This window comes from Nycticebus coucang, chromosome 10, assembly GCF_027406575.1.
Source record: "Nycticebus coucang isolate mNycCou1 chromosome 10, mNycCou1.pri, whole genome shotgun sequence".
Lineage (NCBI taxonomy): Eukaryota > Metazoa > Chordata > Mammalia > Primates > Lorisidae > Nycticebus > Nycticebus coucang.
In genome coordinates this window covers 12,858,074-12,874,829 of record NC_069789.1, presented here as the reverse complement: position 1 = coordinate 12,874,829, position 16,756 = coordinate 12,858,074, and the positions used below count along the sequence as shown (strand labels likewise).

Here is a 16,756-nt window from a genome sequence, read left to right as displayed (position 1 = left end):
TGGACTTTTATTCACTTAACGATATTGACTGTCACTACCCAAACACTATCTTATACACTTTACACACATACACTTAATCTTCACAATCCTATGAAGCAGTTCAGTTGGGTCTATTATTCAACCCTGTCGCCAGGTTAACATAACGAAGAATAAAAAGATAAGTTTTTTCTAACATTAGCAAATTAATAGCCAGTAAATTACATAGTCAAGATTTGAATCCAAGTAATGCATGTCCAGAGCTTAAGCTCTTACCAAATGAGGTGAAGAGCATATAAGGAAAAACAGAAGATATCCAGGGGAGACATATACAGTAGACATGCATATAGATACACAAAAATATGGAAAAACTGGCCATGGACACTAGGTAAAAATACTTATTAGATTTTAAACAGTGGAATTAAAGCATGTGTTTATCCTCTGCTTCTGAAAATAGAACTGCTAGCTGAGTAAGTCCCCCAGAGGCCGAAAGAGTAATAAGTGGACAGAAATTCATTACTCTTTCATCTGGCAGCAGCTGCTTCGTGCAGAATCTGGCACTTATCACAGGACTGCTCTTTGCCTTACAATCAATGAGACTCCTTTGCTTAGCTAAGCCTCTCCAGCTCTCCATCTTGTATTTCTCCTCACTAAGCATTCTGCTGCTGGTTGGTTTTCTCTCTGTGTTGATGTATTAATGTCTGTTTCGTTGTTCTGGGTTATATTTCACTGAGTTTTCAATAGAAATATCCCTTGTAGATATCTGGTGAAGGAATGTCCTTCATCACCTTACCACCTCAGGACTATTTATTCTGATATCCTACTGCAAGTCACACTTTCCCATTAAAGTCAAAAGAATAATGTCTATTTGAGGCCTATGACTAAGTCTCAAGCTCACCCAGAAAGTGGTTGGCATTTTCTGAAATGTTTGTATTGTCAATTATTTTTAGAAAACCAAAACAAAAAATTGAATCACTGATACGAATGAATTCCTTTGGGCCATGAAAAAGTCACGATGAGACTAAAAGTCATGAGAGATCAAATGCTGTTCCAACAGTAGAAAAAGAAATTTCTCCAATCTGAACCACAGGGCCCAGCATGCATGATTTATAAAAGATCTCATATAAGAAGTAAGATTTAGCCTGGCTATGTCTGTAAAGACCCTCTTCCACTCATTTACCTTAAACTCACCTGACAGTAGGCTTTGAAGCATCAGAAAAATGTGTCTGTGGACCCAGAAATTCTCAGTCTGGATTTTGTCTACTGTCCTCCTTATTCCATAACTGTCCTGTATTCCATTACAGTTGGCTTCCTCTCAGAACTACATATCCCTAATCCTCTCTGTATCTCCCCTATTCACTAAGTAATACCTCTTCTCCCTACTACCCCTATGTGTCATAATCAAGTACTGATGCTTGAAATCAGGTCTAGTTTGAATCACTTTGGATAGGAGGGTTAGGACTATAACGAGATTAGCTATTTCTCTCTGCTTAAGTTTTTTTTGTCTGTAAATGAGATCACAATAGTAATCTTCCAGAGTTATTCAGGGTATATAAAAAGTGTTCCTACCGGGGGCAGTGGTTCACACCTATAATCCTAGCACTTTGAGAGGCTGAGGTGAGAGGACTGCTTGAGGCCAAGAGTTCAAGGCCAGCCTGAGCAAGAGAAAGACCCTATTTTTACGAAAAAGAAAAAATAGAAAAAAAAAAATAGCCAGGCATGATGGTGTGCACCTGTAGTCCCAGCTACTTAGGAGGCTGAGGCAGGAGGATTGCTTGAGCCAGGAACTTGAGGTTGCAGTGGGCTACGATGACATCTCTGCACTCTAGCCCAGGCAACAAAGCATGAGACCCTGCCTCAAAAAGAAAAAAAAAATTGTTCCTTTCCTTTCTTTTTCCTAAATCATCTAAAGGGGATCAGTAAATTGATAACTTCAGAAATGTTAAAATGATATAAATACATATAATGGCCATCCAAAGATAGTGATTAAAAACACAGACTCTACAGCCAAATTACCTTGTTCAGATCTCTTTTTATTCAGTTGCCTCATTTGTAAAATGAGGATAATAAATGTGCCAACCTTATTGTACTGTTATGAGTGTTAAATAAGTATGTAAAACATGTACGATCAATCTAAAACATTTGAAGTGCTTCTTAAGTGTTACAATTCAGGATTTTTTTATTATTATTCAATCATAGCTGTGTACATTAATATGATCACAGGGCACCATACACTGGTTTTTATAAACTGTTTGACACATTTTCATCACTCTGGTTAACATAGCCTTTCTGGAATTTTCTTAGTTATTGCGTTAAGACATTTATATTCTACATTTACTAAGTTTCACATGTACCCTTGTAAGATGCACCACAGGTGTAATCCCACCAATCACCCTCCCTCTGCCCATCTTCCCCCCTCCCTCCCCTCCCTCTCCCGCTTCCCCATAGTCTTAGGTTATAACTGGGTTATAGCTTTCATATGAAAGCCATAAATCAGTTTCATAGTAGGGCTAAGTACATTGGATACTTTTTCTTCCATTCTTGAGATACTTTACTAAGAAGAATATGTTCCAGGTCCATCCATGTGAACACGAAACAGGTAAAGTCTCCATCTTTCTTTAAGGCTGCATAATATTCCATGGTGTACATATACCACAATTCATTAATCCATTTGTGGATCGCTGGGCAGTTGGGCTTTTTCCATGACTTCGCGATTATGAATAGGGCTGTAATAAACATTCTGGTACAACTATCTTTGTTATAATGTGATTTTTTGGTCTTCTGGGTATATACCTAGTAGAGGAATTATAGGATTGAATGGCAGATCTATTTTTAGATCTCTAAGTGTTCTCCAAACATCTTTCCAAAAGGAATGTATTAATTTGCATTCCCACCAGCAGTGTAGAAGTGTTCTCTTTTCTCCACATCCACACCAACATCTCTGGTCTTGGGACTTTGTGATTTGGGCTAATCTTACTGAAGTCAGATGGTATCTCAAGGTAGTTTTGATTTGCATTTCTCTGATGATTAAAAATGATGAGCATTTTTTCATGTCTGTAGGCTGTGTGCCTGTCTTCTTCAGAGAAGTTTCTCTTGAAGTCCCTTGCCCAGCCTGCAATGGGATCACATGTTCTTTTCTTGCTTATACTTTTGAGTTCACTGTGGATTCTGGTTATTAAACCTTTGTCAGAGACATAACCTGCAAATATCTTCTCCCAATCTGAGGGCTGTCTGCTTGCTTTATTTACTGTGTTCTTGGCTGTGCAGAAGCTTTTTAGTTTGATCAGGTCCCAGTAGTGTATTTGCCCCTTGTGGCTCTGATGGGGACACCTTTTAGGTTGCTAAACTCAGCTCAGGAATAAATTTTCATCAATTGGGTTTTGCCAGGAATTGCAAGCTGCTGTCCTCCATGAGGGAGGAGCCTGCCAGCCAGCATGGCTGAGCAGGGAAAATCTCTACAACAGAGTCCATGGTTTTAAATTACACCTCATATACAGCAATCCGCCAATTTGCTGCACATATCCAGCTATCTGTCCAGACCAATAATCCAGGTGGGGAAAAGGTCCAGACCCCTCTTCCTCTCACCTGATGACTTGGGAGAGGTGGGCTACATGTCCGTCCCATCCGTCTGCCATCATGCTCCACCTCCTCAGGATTCTTATAGTAAATTTTATTATTTAGATACACAGATAATGTTAACGCTAATAATTCAATCACCATGAAGACAGCTTTGCCAATTATCTATACTACTTTCTCTAGAAGGTGTATTTTTGAGTCAGCTGTATTATTTTTTAGTAGAGTCATTTTGCATAAATGCATTATATAGTTTTCTTGCAGAGAAAAAAAGGGGGCTATTTAAAATCATTTTTCCTCCACAGTAGGGAACGAGAACCAATATTTGTTCTTCCTACATTCTACATCTTAGATTATTTATACTCATGTTGGTAACTTCTGGATTGTTTAATTTTACTATAAGACAGCTTTGCAAATACCTATATTACCCAAATGTCTAAGCTTTAAAAATATCAGTGACTATTTCAGATCTAGGTTATTGGCTAATTTCAATATTCATTTATCAAACCAATATTCACTGGTGTCTACTATGTACCAGGCAATTTTACAGAAGAGAAGCAAAAATCTGTCCTTATACAGCTTTTATTAAAGTGAGGTGGGATATAGTAAATAAACAATAAATAACTATCTTAAATAAAATGCCCAATTGTGGTAAGTATCCTGAAGAAAAGTAAATCAGGGAAAAGAAAAAGGGTGTCACAAAATAGGGATAGGAATTGCGATTTAAAATACCATGATTGGGTGGCACCTGTGGCTCAGTGGGTAGGACACTGACTACATATTCCAAGGGTGGCAGTTTGGAACCCAGCTCCTGCCAAATTACAACAACAACAAAAAATAGCCGGGCATTCTGGCAGGCGCCTGTAGCCCCAGCTACTTGGGAGGCTGAGGCAAGAAAATTGCCTAAGCCTAGGAGTTTGAGGTTGCTGTGAGCTATGTGACGCCACGGCACTCTAGCCAGGGTGATAAAGTGAGACTCTGTCTCTTTCAAAAAAAAAAAAAAAAAAAGCACCATGATTACAGAATGCCTCACTGAGAAGAGACTTATTACACAGAGAAGTAAAGAACCAAGCCATGTAGAAGAGCATTCTCTTCTGTCCCATGAAGAAGGGACAGCTTATGCAGAAGTCTGGAGGTGGGAGTGTACCCACCATGTTCCAGGAATGGCAAGGAGGCGAACGTGGCTAAAGTAGAGTGAGTAAGAGCCATAGTAGTAGAAGTTGAAGTGACACGCACACAAAGTTATGGAAATGTGCGTAGAAGCATTACTAGTAGGGACAAAATCTGGAAACAATTCAGACATTTATCAACAGTACCATGAATTATAATACACTTACATAATGGAATTCTACATTGAAATGAAAAGAAAAAAACAACTATAGGTTCTCTCAATAATAGGGACGAGCACCACGATGTTGAGTAAAGTAGGCTAGATGTTAAAGAATAAAAACTGCATCTGGCTCGGCGCCTGTGGCTCAAGTGGCTAAGGCGCCAGCCACATACACCTGAGCTGGTGGGTTCGAATCCAGCCCGGGCCCACCAAACAACGATGGCTACAACCAAGAAATAGCCGGGCATTGTGGCGGGCGCCTGTAGTCCCAGCTACTTGGGAGGTGGAGGCAGGAGACTCGCTTGAGCCCAGGAGTTGGAGGTTGCTGTGAGCTGTGATGCCACAGCACTCTACCCAGGGCGACAGCTTGAGGCTCTGTCTCAAGAAAAAAAAAAAAAAAAAAAAAACTGCATGATTTCATTTATAGAAATTCTATAAACAGGGCAAAAATAATATATATGTCATTAAGACAGATTGGTCCTTTGGGAGGACAAAGATCTGTGTGATTGGAAAAGAGGAACAAAGCGTCTTTCGGGAGAACTCAGCAGAGGTAATACAGTATGATCACTTTGTGATAATTCACTTAGCATTAGCATACATTTCTGTATGTACATTTTATTTCCTCCAAAAAAGAAAAATTATACAATAGCAAATGGAAGATCTTGAGATAGCAATTACAGACAATTCTTTCATAAAGTTTCACTATAAGGACAGCAGAAAAATGGGGTAGCTGAAGGGTTATTTTAAAGAAGGAAGAAATGACTGATTTAGAAACTTCATTTATTCATGTTTACCACTGATGCAAAATACCTGTTGTATTATTTACTTAATAGGCTTTCTTTATATCAATTCATTTTCAATTTAAATTTATTTAAAAACCAAACTTCATGTTAGACTGGAAATACCACTTGCCATAATAGAAATAACTGTAAAATCACAATAAAAACAAAGTCATTCATTAAACTATATTAAAATGTAAAGACAATCAAACGCAAATAAAAATCAGTCTAATTGAGCTATAATAAAATGAGCATCTGAAAGTAAGTTCCTCACGCACAAAACTGGAGCTGTTAATAATCAGTAAGGAAAAAAAGGGTATTCTGGTCCATGTGCATATAATAATTACCACCCCTGCTCACATTTCCCTTATCATCTTTGCCTTTACACTCCATGCACCCAATTTTGAACACAAATCCATATTGTGTTCAATCCACAATCCATAATGAAAACAACAGCCTATCTCTTGATGACAATAGGATGCACACTTGTCCAGCACTTGAGGTTGTTCCCAGCCCCATGTCTTTCTGGTCTGGAGAGAAGCTGGGGTTGGGAAAAAGCTGCTGACTGTAAAGAACCCTACTTCCTCGCCTCTTCTTGGAAAATTCCGGTGTGTGCATCAGTGTGCATGTGGAAGGAGGTGCTGCTCAGCTGTGGTTCCAGCAACCCTGCCTGAAACCAGGCAAAGGGAAGAGGCTGTCCAGAGTTTGGGGTCCCAACTGTCACTGGGGCCCCAAATCATCTGCCTTGGGGTTCATGTATTAAAAAACATTGCTCTTATAACAATGGAGGCAACATTTTCCAAAATAAAAATTAAGGCCCCTGATCTTTCAACAAGATAGACTACTTGAAGATAAGAGCTTCTCAGAAAACCCAGAAATCATGGTGTCATACAATTTATTAGTCCACAAATTTAGTTTTTTTTTTTTTTTTTTGTACAGACAGAGTCTCACTTTACTGCCCTCGGTAGAGGGCCGTGGCCTCACACAGCTCACAGCAACCTCCAACTCCTGGGCTTAAGCGATTCTCTTGCCTCAGCCTCCGGAGTAGCTGGGACTACAGGCGCCCGCCACAACGCCCGGCTATTTTTTGGTTGCAGTTCGGCCGGGGCCGGGTTTGAACCCACCACCCTCGGCATATGGGGCCGGCGCCCTACCGACTGAGCCACAGGCGCCGCCCAACAAATTTAGTTTTTTTTTAAAGCAACACTAGTGCTAAACAATTGGGATATGAAAATTCATAGACATAATTGCTACCATCAAGGTAAGGGTGCCAGATAAAATTACAGAATGCACAGTTAAATTTGAATTTCAGATAGACATGGATTTTTTTATATGTCCCAAATACTGGATTAAATATACTAAAAATGTATCTGTTGTTCTGAAATTCAAATTTCTGGGTGTTCTATGTTATTATTTGCTAAATCTGCCAACCCAACCTCTAAGGGTTTTCAAACTACTGAAGAAGAAAATCAATTAAAATACAGTGAGAATCTGAGAAGTACCAGGCAAAAAGATTGATCACAGGATGCTGGTGTATGCTGAACAAATACCCAACTTATTAAAGATAGCTGGGAACTGGTAACACTGTAACTTAAGCTAAGGATGTATGCATTATAAATTAACTTCAGAATTCAATAACGTACCATCATTATTTATGATTTAACTTTTATTTTTTTAGAGACAGTCGTACCATGGCATCACAGCTCACAGCAACCTCCAGCTCTTGGGCTTTGGCGATTCTCTTGCCTCAGCCTCCTGAGTAGCTGGAACTACAGGCACCCACCACAATGCCTGGCTATTTTTCGTTGCAGTTTGGCTGGGGCCGGGTTTGAACCTGCCACCCTCGGTATATGGGGCCGGCACCCTACTCACTGAGCCACAGGTGCCGCCCATGTTTTAACTTTTTGATGAACACGTGTTTTGTCTGCAGAACTAAATTCTAAATTCCTTGAAAATACAGGTCATCTCTTTGTGTCCCCACAACACTTACCACCGGCAAGAATACTTTAGGCATGTAGTAAGTTATTGCACAAACTGATTTAAATAGTTTTATCTCCCAAAGAGTAAAAATATTATGTTCAGAGAAAAAAAAAATTTTTTTTGAGATGCAGTCTTGCTCTATCACCTAGGCTAAAGTGCAGTGGCATGATCATAGCTCACTACAGCCTTGAACTACTGGGCTCAAGCAATCCTCCTGCCTCAGCCTCTGAAGTATCTAGGCCAACAAGCTGGCACCACCACACTCAGCTGATTTTGTAAAAGAATTTTTGCAGAGCAACAGCCTCAGCAAGAGCAAAACAACCTTCTAACTTTTCGCATTTGGTTATATCCCTCAGGCGGGTCTTGAACTCATGGTCTCAAGCAATCTTCCTCCCTCCTCAGCCTCCCAAAGTGCTGAGATTACAAGTGCAAGCCACTATGCCTAGTCAATTTTTTTTTTTATAACTAATGTTTTCTTTTTTAATTTCTATCTCTGAAAGCTCCAGCCAAAAACCCAGTTTGGAGCCTTCGGCGTCCAATTACTGGTAAACACTGGGCTATTTGCAGTGCAACAATTTCTTATGTTAGTTTTATGATAGATTCCATGTGGCTTTTATGGGCACCTTTTTGATTTGGGGGTTCATTTCTAAGATCCTCATGGGTGGCATATTCTTGCTTGCATCCAAGGTATTGAAGCAGTGTGGTCCAAGGACTATAAGAACACTTCTCTACAAGCACAAACCAACCACATTTAAGTTTCTCTTTAATCTACTCTGGTTTGAAACTGTCTCCCACTCTCCTAGAATCTGCTCCAGGCTGGTAGGATGAGGTCTACCATAGCCGCTGGAATAGGAATAAAAAAATAACTTTTCTCATCTTCTCTCCTAGTCTCAGCTCTACAGAACAACACTGGGGAGCAGACAACCCTGCTTACCTAAACACATTTCCCCAAAGTGTCACCTTTTCAACATTTTTTATTGGCGTGCTGGATGTAAGGTCATGAAAAGACTTTAAAAGAAGCATGAAATAACAGTAGAGAAGCTAACAGGGGAGCATTTTAAATAATATGCTCACTTCTTCCCCTTCAACTCCTTGCATCGTAGTTTTGAAGTATCATTCCTGCTGATCTCGGGGTCCAGAACCCACTTTGTTTTCTGGTCTAAAGTTCTTTCCAAATTTTTTGACCATCAAATTCCTAAAACGGCAACCAGGTGTGAGCATTAAGAGCACTGAGGGAGCCCCACCGAAGTCTTCTGTAAGGTCTGTTTTCAAGATTGTTTTGTTATTATATAGGTAAAATTCTCCCTGACTTATGTTAAAAATAGATGAAGAAGCCAGTTACTAGGCAAAGTGGTAGGGGTGGATTTTAACCAATAATACTATTGCAATAGGAAAAACTGTCTAGCGCGAACTTAACTCCATTTCAATTCGTAAGGGATGACTGGGCTTAGTTTTATAAAGAGAATGAAAGAACTGGGAAGGGGGCCAATGGTGCTGAGTGGGACTAGGGGAGTAACGCCAGTCCGGCTCCTCTTCGAGGTGTTAAAAACCTCATCCCAGACACGCGGCGGCGCCCTCTAAACCTCAGCCTACCGGAAGTGAAGCCGCAGAAGGACGAGAACTACAACTTCCAGAAGCCCCAGCGAGAGCAAAACCTTCCAACTTTCAGGAGCACCGTTTCTGCCCACGCCTTCAGGAGGGCGCACGGAGCTTGTGCTGGCAGCTGCGACCAAAGTCGCAGGGCAGCGAGCCGCGACCACGTCCAGCCAGGAAGAGAGCCCGGGGCCGGACCTGACAGACCGGAGGCCGCCGGGGAGGGGTGGAGCCAGCGTGACGAGGTGCGCGCTGACGTCACGTCCGGTGGGCAGGGCCCTGGGTGATCCCGCGCAAATTGAAAAGTTGGGCCCTTAGCGCGCCGCGGCTGCCAGGTTGCGAGTGTTCTGCGCTGTGGCCCTCGGTTGCTCAGGTCAAAGTGAGTGAAGGGCGTCGGGGGCGCGTTTCTGAACCCTTCCCTGCCTGGCTTATCTCGAGCAGACGGGGAGGAGACCCTTTCTTGGAGAGTGAGGGATCGGGGTGTGTGGGGGCTAATGGGTGGGTTCCCCCTGGACCCCGCCGGGCGGTCTGCGCGTCAGCTCCCTCCCTCCAGTAGGTACTTAGAATCTGCCAGGAAGGAAAGAGAGGGTCCGGCGCGGTCTTCCCAGGGGGAGTATGTGTTACTTGATTCCGAGGGAACGTGTGGGCCAGGCTAGGGCTGCAATTCAGAGAACAGAGGGAGCGCCCGCGCTCATTAGAGAGCAGGTGATTCCTGGGTAGCGCTGGCCCCGGGGTTGTGGGACTTCCCTTACTTTTCCGCTGAAGTCGGCAGTCCGCTTTTTACGTGCACTCTCCTTACTTTTGAATGTTGACAAATTGAGTTTTCCCTTAATGTTGTGCAGGCCAAAGGAAACAACAACAAACGTGTTGTCTGGAATGGGCTTTTGGGGTACGCCTACACATCTCCGCGAGACAGAGGGATAAAGTGGTGAAGTTGCTGTTACTGTAACCTCTGGTGCTGCCCGTGATCGCCTTAAGATATGTGCTGTATTGCACTCAGCCATTCTTACTGTGCTAAAGGGGAAATATTTATTCAAGGATATATGCCTAGCCTAGAAGAAACTTATGTAAGTTTCATCAATTGAGTATTATGTCCATTTTCCTCAGAGTGAAAGAAAATTCTCTTTAGACATTGTCTACGAAGTAAGAGACTAATTGCTTTCTCAAACTGTGACCTGAGGACCACCTACATCCAAATTGCTTCTGGTTTTTAAAATTGAGTCCCCAGCCTCATTCCAGAACTACTGAATCAGGGTTACTGGGATTGGAGTTGATAATCTGCTACTTCTGAAATTTGAGAACTGCATCAGAGCTCTGTTAATGTGTCAGCAGGGTAAGGCTAACTTCTGATCCTGTACTTTTTTTTCTTGCCTTTCTTCCAAGCTTGATGTTTCTTAGGAGAGGTTTGTATCATGAAATGCTAAGCAACTACTCAGGTGCCCATTGCTGACTTTTTATCGGAGGGAGTGGCCGGGGGAGTAATCTTTTCAGAAAGGCCTGTGTCATTTCTAGCATTTCTGTATAGAAAGGACTTTGAGGGCTGCAACTTCAATGGAAAGATAGTAAGTTAAAGCACTTGTCTTGAGGCTGTATTTGTAAAGCAAACAGTTTCACATTTCTTTGGGGATAGCTTTAGAGAATCTGATGGAATTACTCCCAGGCACCACCACTGCTTATGACCATAATGTTTATTGCTTGGAATGGTGCATTCTGATGGCAGGGAATTTCAGCCCTAAAAAAGTATAGATTCATTTCTGTAATTCTGTTTGACTGTTTCATTTGTTTTATTTTTTAATTGAAATGCCTGCCTTTCTACAAGGTGTTTCAGGTTTCTACTGTGCAAATTTGTGTGTTGGCTCTTCGTAGTGCCTTTTTTAGAGGTGGTGTGATGCCACCTCTAAAACAGTTGTGTAGATTTTAACAGTGTCTTTTAGAAGAGAGGGGAGGCATTTTTTAGTAGTTTCTATGTGCCTGCTCGGGTGTTAAGAATTTGGAGCATATGTAATGATTGTAAATGTGAAAGCACTTTGGAAAGAATAACCATTAAGCAACTGTCAAGTGATATTAGAAGTAGTGTTAATGATTAGTGTAAATTATAGACTGTTGAAATTGTTTAACAAGAGGAGCTCAGTTAAAATATTTAACAGCAGTGATTCTCAAATATCTAATCAATAACAGTTTCTGTATCAAATTTCAAGTTATTTTTCTTTTATTTTTCTCTGACATTTGGATGAATATATTGCTTTAAATATTGCTGTTTTCCCTTTTTCCTTTCATATCATGTAGTTAATTTGGCATTATGGGGATACAAGGATTGCTACAATTTATCAAAGAAGCTTCCGAACCCATCCATGTGAGGAAGTATAAAGGGCAGGTAGTAGCTGTGGATACATATTGCTGGCTTCACAAAGGAGCTATTGCTTGTGCTGAAAAACTAGCCAAAGGTGAACCTACTGATAGGTAAGCTTGGGCCTTATATTAATTCTTTGATAGTTAAGAATGAGACTTAGGGCTGGGAGCAGTGGCCCATGCCTTTAATCCTAGGAGGCTGGGAGGCCAAGGCCGGTGGATTGCCTGAGCTTAGAAGTTCCACACCAGCCTGAGCGAGAGTGAGACCTCGTCTCTAAAAATAGCCGGATGTTGTGGCAGGTGCCTGTAGTCCCAGCTATTTGGGAGGCTGAGGCAAGAGAATCGCTTGAGCCCAAGAGTTTGAGGTTGCTGTGAGCTGTGACACCAGGGCACTCTAACAAGGATGACAAAGTGAGACTGTCTCAAAAAAAAGAATGAGACTTACAATATTATTTTTCCAGAACCAAATAGTTTTCACTCAGTGCCAGAATTTATCAAGAAGTGAGAGTGTATGTTCTAGAATATTGCCAAATCAGGAATGACTTCTTTCTAGGATAACAGGCCTAGTTTTTATTCCTAGCAATAAGATGGACCCAACATTGCCTCATTTGTTTTTTATCTAAGATAACTTCTTTTTTTAGACAAGAGTCTGTGTTGCACTCAGTAGAGTGCTATGGCATCACAGCTCACAGCAACCTCAACCTCTTAGGCTTAAGCGATTCTCTTGCCTCAGCCTCCCAAGTAGCTGGGAGTACAATCGCTCACCACAACACCTGGCTATTATTTGTTGCTGTTGTTGTTGTAGTTGTCATTGTTTAGCAGGCCCTGGCCGGATTTGAGCCCGCCAGCCCCAGGGTATGTGGTTGGCACCATAACCACTGAGCTACAGGCGCCAAGCCTAAGATAAACTTTTTAACAATGTTTTGAAAATCCATGCTGATTTCAGACACTCATTTTTTGGGTACAGAAAGCACACTGCTAATCCTAGTTAACAAAAAAAGAAAGTAATTGTGCTTTAAAATTTCATTACAATTGCATATTTGCTTTCTACTAAATTTTGCCTGATAACCAGCAGGTCCCAATCATTATTCTGTACCAGTGCAGGTTCACTGTCACTGATGTACAGCAAAACGAAAAAGAAAAAGAACGTTAGTATTGTGAGTCATTAAGAAGAGCATATTTGATTTTAAGGATTATCTTTTAAGATTATGTTTTTCTGTTTCTATTTTTGGGCTAAAAAAACTTCTACTAAATAATGGGTGTTACAAATGCAGCTGTTTTGTTAATTGCCTTGTCAGAATCAAAAAATACTGAATGAAATATGTGATCCTTGACTGGATCCTGAATTTAGAAAAAATAGTAGCAGCAGTATGCTGTGGCCAGCTCGTAAAAGCTCGCTGTACACTGCCTCTTCTCAACTTCGCTTTTGTTGACTCCATGTCAGTATCTTAATCACCATTTTCAGGAAAATCAAGCACCCTTTCCCCAGAAATAGTTGTTAGACATTTACCAGGATACCTGGATATAAGAAACAGTATTGGGGTAATTGGGCAAATTTTAACACAGACTATGTATTAATATTGTGTCGCTGTTAAATTTCCCAGGTGTGATATGATACTGTTGGAGGAATCAAATGTTTATTGTACTTCTTTCAACTTTTTAATAGATTTGAAATTTTTTAAATTAAAAAATGGGGAAGACCAGATTTAGAGCCAAAAATGACAGAATTAAAGATGTCGAAGCTCTTTAATCTACAGATACGGAAACCAAGGCTTGGGAGGTCAAGTAACGTACCAGACATCACATGGTTCATAAGAACCAAGGCAAGATTTGAACCCAAGTCTAATAAATTAGAATTTCCATTTCCCATAAAAACATTTGCTTAAAAACCAAAAGAAAAACCTCAGTCAGAATTATCTCATCTGGCTTAACATAGAGCAAAAGTTAATACCGTAAGAAAGACAAAGCATTTAAGTGCATTTTTCTTTTTTTTCCATAGATATGTAGGATTTTGCATGAAATTTTTAAATATGTTACTGTCCCATGGAATCAAGCCTATTCTCGTATTTGATGGCTGTACTTTACCTTCGAAAAAGGAAGTAGAAAAGTCCAGAAGAGAGTAAGTCAATTCTCTACTTAATCTCCAATTTAATTCCACTAAGGTCGGATGCTAACCTGTTTCCCCGAAAATAAGACATCCTCCGAAAATAAGACCTACTTACAGGAAGGATAAGACATCCCCTGAAAATAAGACCTAGTGCATTTTTGGGAGCACACCTTAAAATAAGACACTGTCTTATTTTTGGGGAAACGGGGTATCATCTGTAGGTTAACAATTTTTAAAATTTTTAACATGTTTAGCATGTTGATTTTACCTTTAGTTCCAGGTACTTGAAGAGGCTGAGGGCAGGGAGGATTGCTTGAGCCCAAGAGTTCAAGGCTGAAATGCGCCATGATCGCATGTATAATAGCCAGCCTGGGTGACAAATGCAAGACCCTGCCTCTAAAGATAAATGAATAGAATTTTAATTGATGGAGGCATATTTTATAGCCTAGTATATGAACAAATTTTCTTAAATATTTTGCATGTACTAGGTTATTTTCGCTTTTTTAAAAGGTATCTTACTGTATTGCCTTGCTTTGTTACTGTATTTTCTGTTGACATACAGCATTGTTGTAGAAAAATGTAATTGTGTGTGTGCGCACACATAAATCACTTGTTCTTTTTGCCTAGAAGCCCAGGGCATCTGGTTTAATATTCTCAAGGACCTGGTATGCACTTTTTTAATTCTAGGAAAGTTTCTTGAATTACAGTTTTATTATAGTTTCTTAATCAGCCTCTTAAATGTTTTGTTATATTTTAAAAATGTTCTTGCCTTACAGAAGACGACAAGCCAGTCTTCTTAAGGGAAAGCAGCTTCTTCGTGAGGGAAAAGTCTCAGAAGCCCGAGAATGTTTTACCCGATCTATCAATATCACACATGCTATGGCCCACAAAGTAATTAAAGTAAGTGAATAAAAAATAAAGCCAAAGCAACAAATGGCTTAGTTTTTTAAGATACTTACTAATAGGAGAGCCAGAAAAATCAGGGGAGGAAAATTATTTTAGATCTAACCTGAAGTAAAGGGTAGGCGTCAGAGGAAGAATGAAACAGTATTATTCTATAGATTAGAGTCCAACAATTTCCGATGGAAAAATCCTGAGGAATAGCAAGGCTCTTCCTTTTGAGATCAGTGACTTGGATAGTTAAACTCTGCCAGCACGTTGTTCCATAGAGATGAAAGGGAGAAAATGGGATTTCGGTCTCCCCTCACATATAATCTTCAACACTTACTGTAAACCTTCACTCTTGATTGAAGAGATCTGTTGAACCATTCTCACAGCTCAGGACCTCTGCAGACTTCTATCCTTCATCTGCTGCTATGTAAAAGCTTCTCTTTATCACTGTGCCCACAGTCCCAACCTTCACTCTCTCCTGTTTAGGGCCTGTGTCCACACTGCTTGGTAAAGGCATGATGGTAAAGGGGAGATTAGCTTTTTCTTTTAGCTTACAAATCTGCCATTTGGTTCCTAAGCTGAAATAAGCACTAAAATTCTTATCTGGGCTCTTTAATCGTATGGGTATTTCTTTGCTGTTTCTGTATGGGTCGTGGTTGAAGAAAAGGATGGAGTGCAGGAGGAAGCATGAAATGTGAGGGGAAATGTGCCCTCTGTTTGCCACAGGAAGAGGCTACCCTGTGTGCAGAAGTAGAGAAGAAACCCCAATTGCACCCAAATAGTGGGGTAAAAGGCTGAGAGTAGGACATTTGCTGGCAAAAAGAAAAAACCTTGTAGATTGCAAATTGTCAACAATCTTAATAGAAGCAGGATCGTGGTACCTCTTTCCACATTTTTTAGTTACCCAAGGTGCTCCTCAGGCCTTAGGAATTATTCCCCTGACTTGAGGCAAGGACATACCTGTTCCAACTGCCTGGATTTTGAAATAGGGATAGGGATTATATTTCTTTGCAAGGTTATTTTAGAAGTATTTGCCTATGATCGTTGGTTTAAATATAGTGACATGGGTCTATAATTTTATTAACATAGTATCAGATCAACAGGACAAGCTGTTATTTTTATGGGGAAATATATTCAAAGGTCCAAACAAATTTATTGTTTTGCAACCTAACCATTCTTAAGATGGAAGCAATTTGAAATAATTAATTTTGTAGCTTGAAGGTGTTTTGTTGTTGTTCTGAAGGTGTAGCAATATATCTTTTCTCCAAATTTATGTATTGTTTTGATTTCTTAATGTTACATGATTAGTTAAACTTATACTAGAACTAAAGATAGAAAAACTCTAAAGGAAATGATTTTTTAAAGATAATGTTAGTATGTGTATGTAGAGATTAGTAGTGAAGTGGATTTGAAACAGGAAGTTGTTTGGTATAATACTAACCAGAAGCTGTGCGGCAGATAAACAGTGACCCTCTCACACAGGCTGCTCGGTCTCAGGGAGTAGATTGCCTCGTGGCTCCATATGAAGCTGATGCACAGTTGGCCTATCTCAACAAAGCTGGTATTGTACAAGCTATAATTACAGAGGACTCTGACCTCCTGGCTTTTGGCTGTAAAAAGGTACTTAACTGCAACTGCTTATTGCTTTTCTATGTAGATGGAAGTAGTGTGAGTATGTCAAGGAGCTGAAGTTTTTCCTCTCCAGGAATAATTAATTTATTGTCTATAATTAGCATCTATTTTTATAATGTTAATTATTTTCTTTAAAATGAAAAGAAGTGTTTTGCTGCTTGACTATTGCATAATCTGGATTTTTTTTTAGAGTAAGGCCTTAAGGTTGGAGGGTTCTGGTGAGTCATACCACTAATCCTAGCACTCTGTGAGACTGAAATTATAGGAATGCTTGAAGTCAAGAGTTTGAGACTAGCTTGGGCAACATAGCAAGATCTGACATTAGAGGAATGCTTGAAGTCAAGAGTTTGAGACTAGCTTGGGCAACATAGCAAGATCTCGCCTGTAAAAAAAAAAAAGAAAATTAGCTGAGTATGGTGGCTGATACCTGTAGCTCTAGCTCTAGCTATAGGGAGCCCAAGGCAGGAGAATCACTTGAGCCCTAGAGTTGGAGGTCACACTGAGCTGTGATCACACTAATGCACTCTAGCCGGGCAACAGAATGAG

At 40.3% G+C, this 16,756-nt stretch overlaps 1 protein-coding gene across 2 annotated transcripts in view; it reads left to right on the top strand.

Moving 5' to 3' along the window:
- The first annotated feature begins 9,532 nt into the window (after positions 1–9,532).
- The window catches only part of EXO1 (exonuclease 1), a 34,341-nt gene continuing 27,117 nt past the window's right edge, over positions 9,533–16,756 (top strand). Inside the window, exons 1-6 of one of the 2 annotated variants that reach the window (XM_053605937.1) lie at positions 9,533–9,610; positions 10,074–10,298; positions 11,518–11,691; positions 13,580–13,699; positions 14,464–14,587; positions 16,061–16,198. In XM_053605937.1, coding sequence (XP_053461912.1) covers positions 11,531–11,691; positions 13,580–13,699; positions 14,464–14,587; positions 16,061–16,198 — 543 coding nt within the window. In that variant the 5' untranslated portion in view covers positions 9,533–9,610; positions 10,074–10,298; positions 11,518–11,530. Of the gene's footprint in view, positions 9,611–10,073; positions 10,565–11,517; positions 11,692–13,579; positions 13,700–14,463; positions 14,588–16,060; positions 16,199–16,756 lie in introns of both variants that reach the window. The other variant, XM_053605936.1, reaches the window with a different exon arrangement.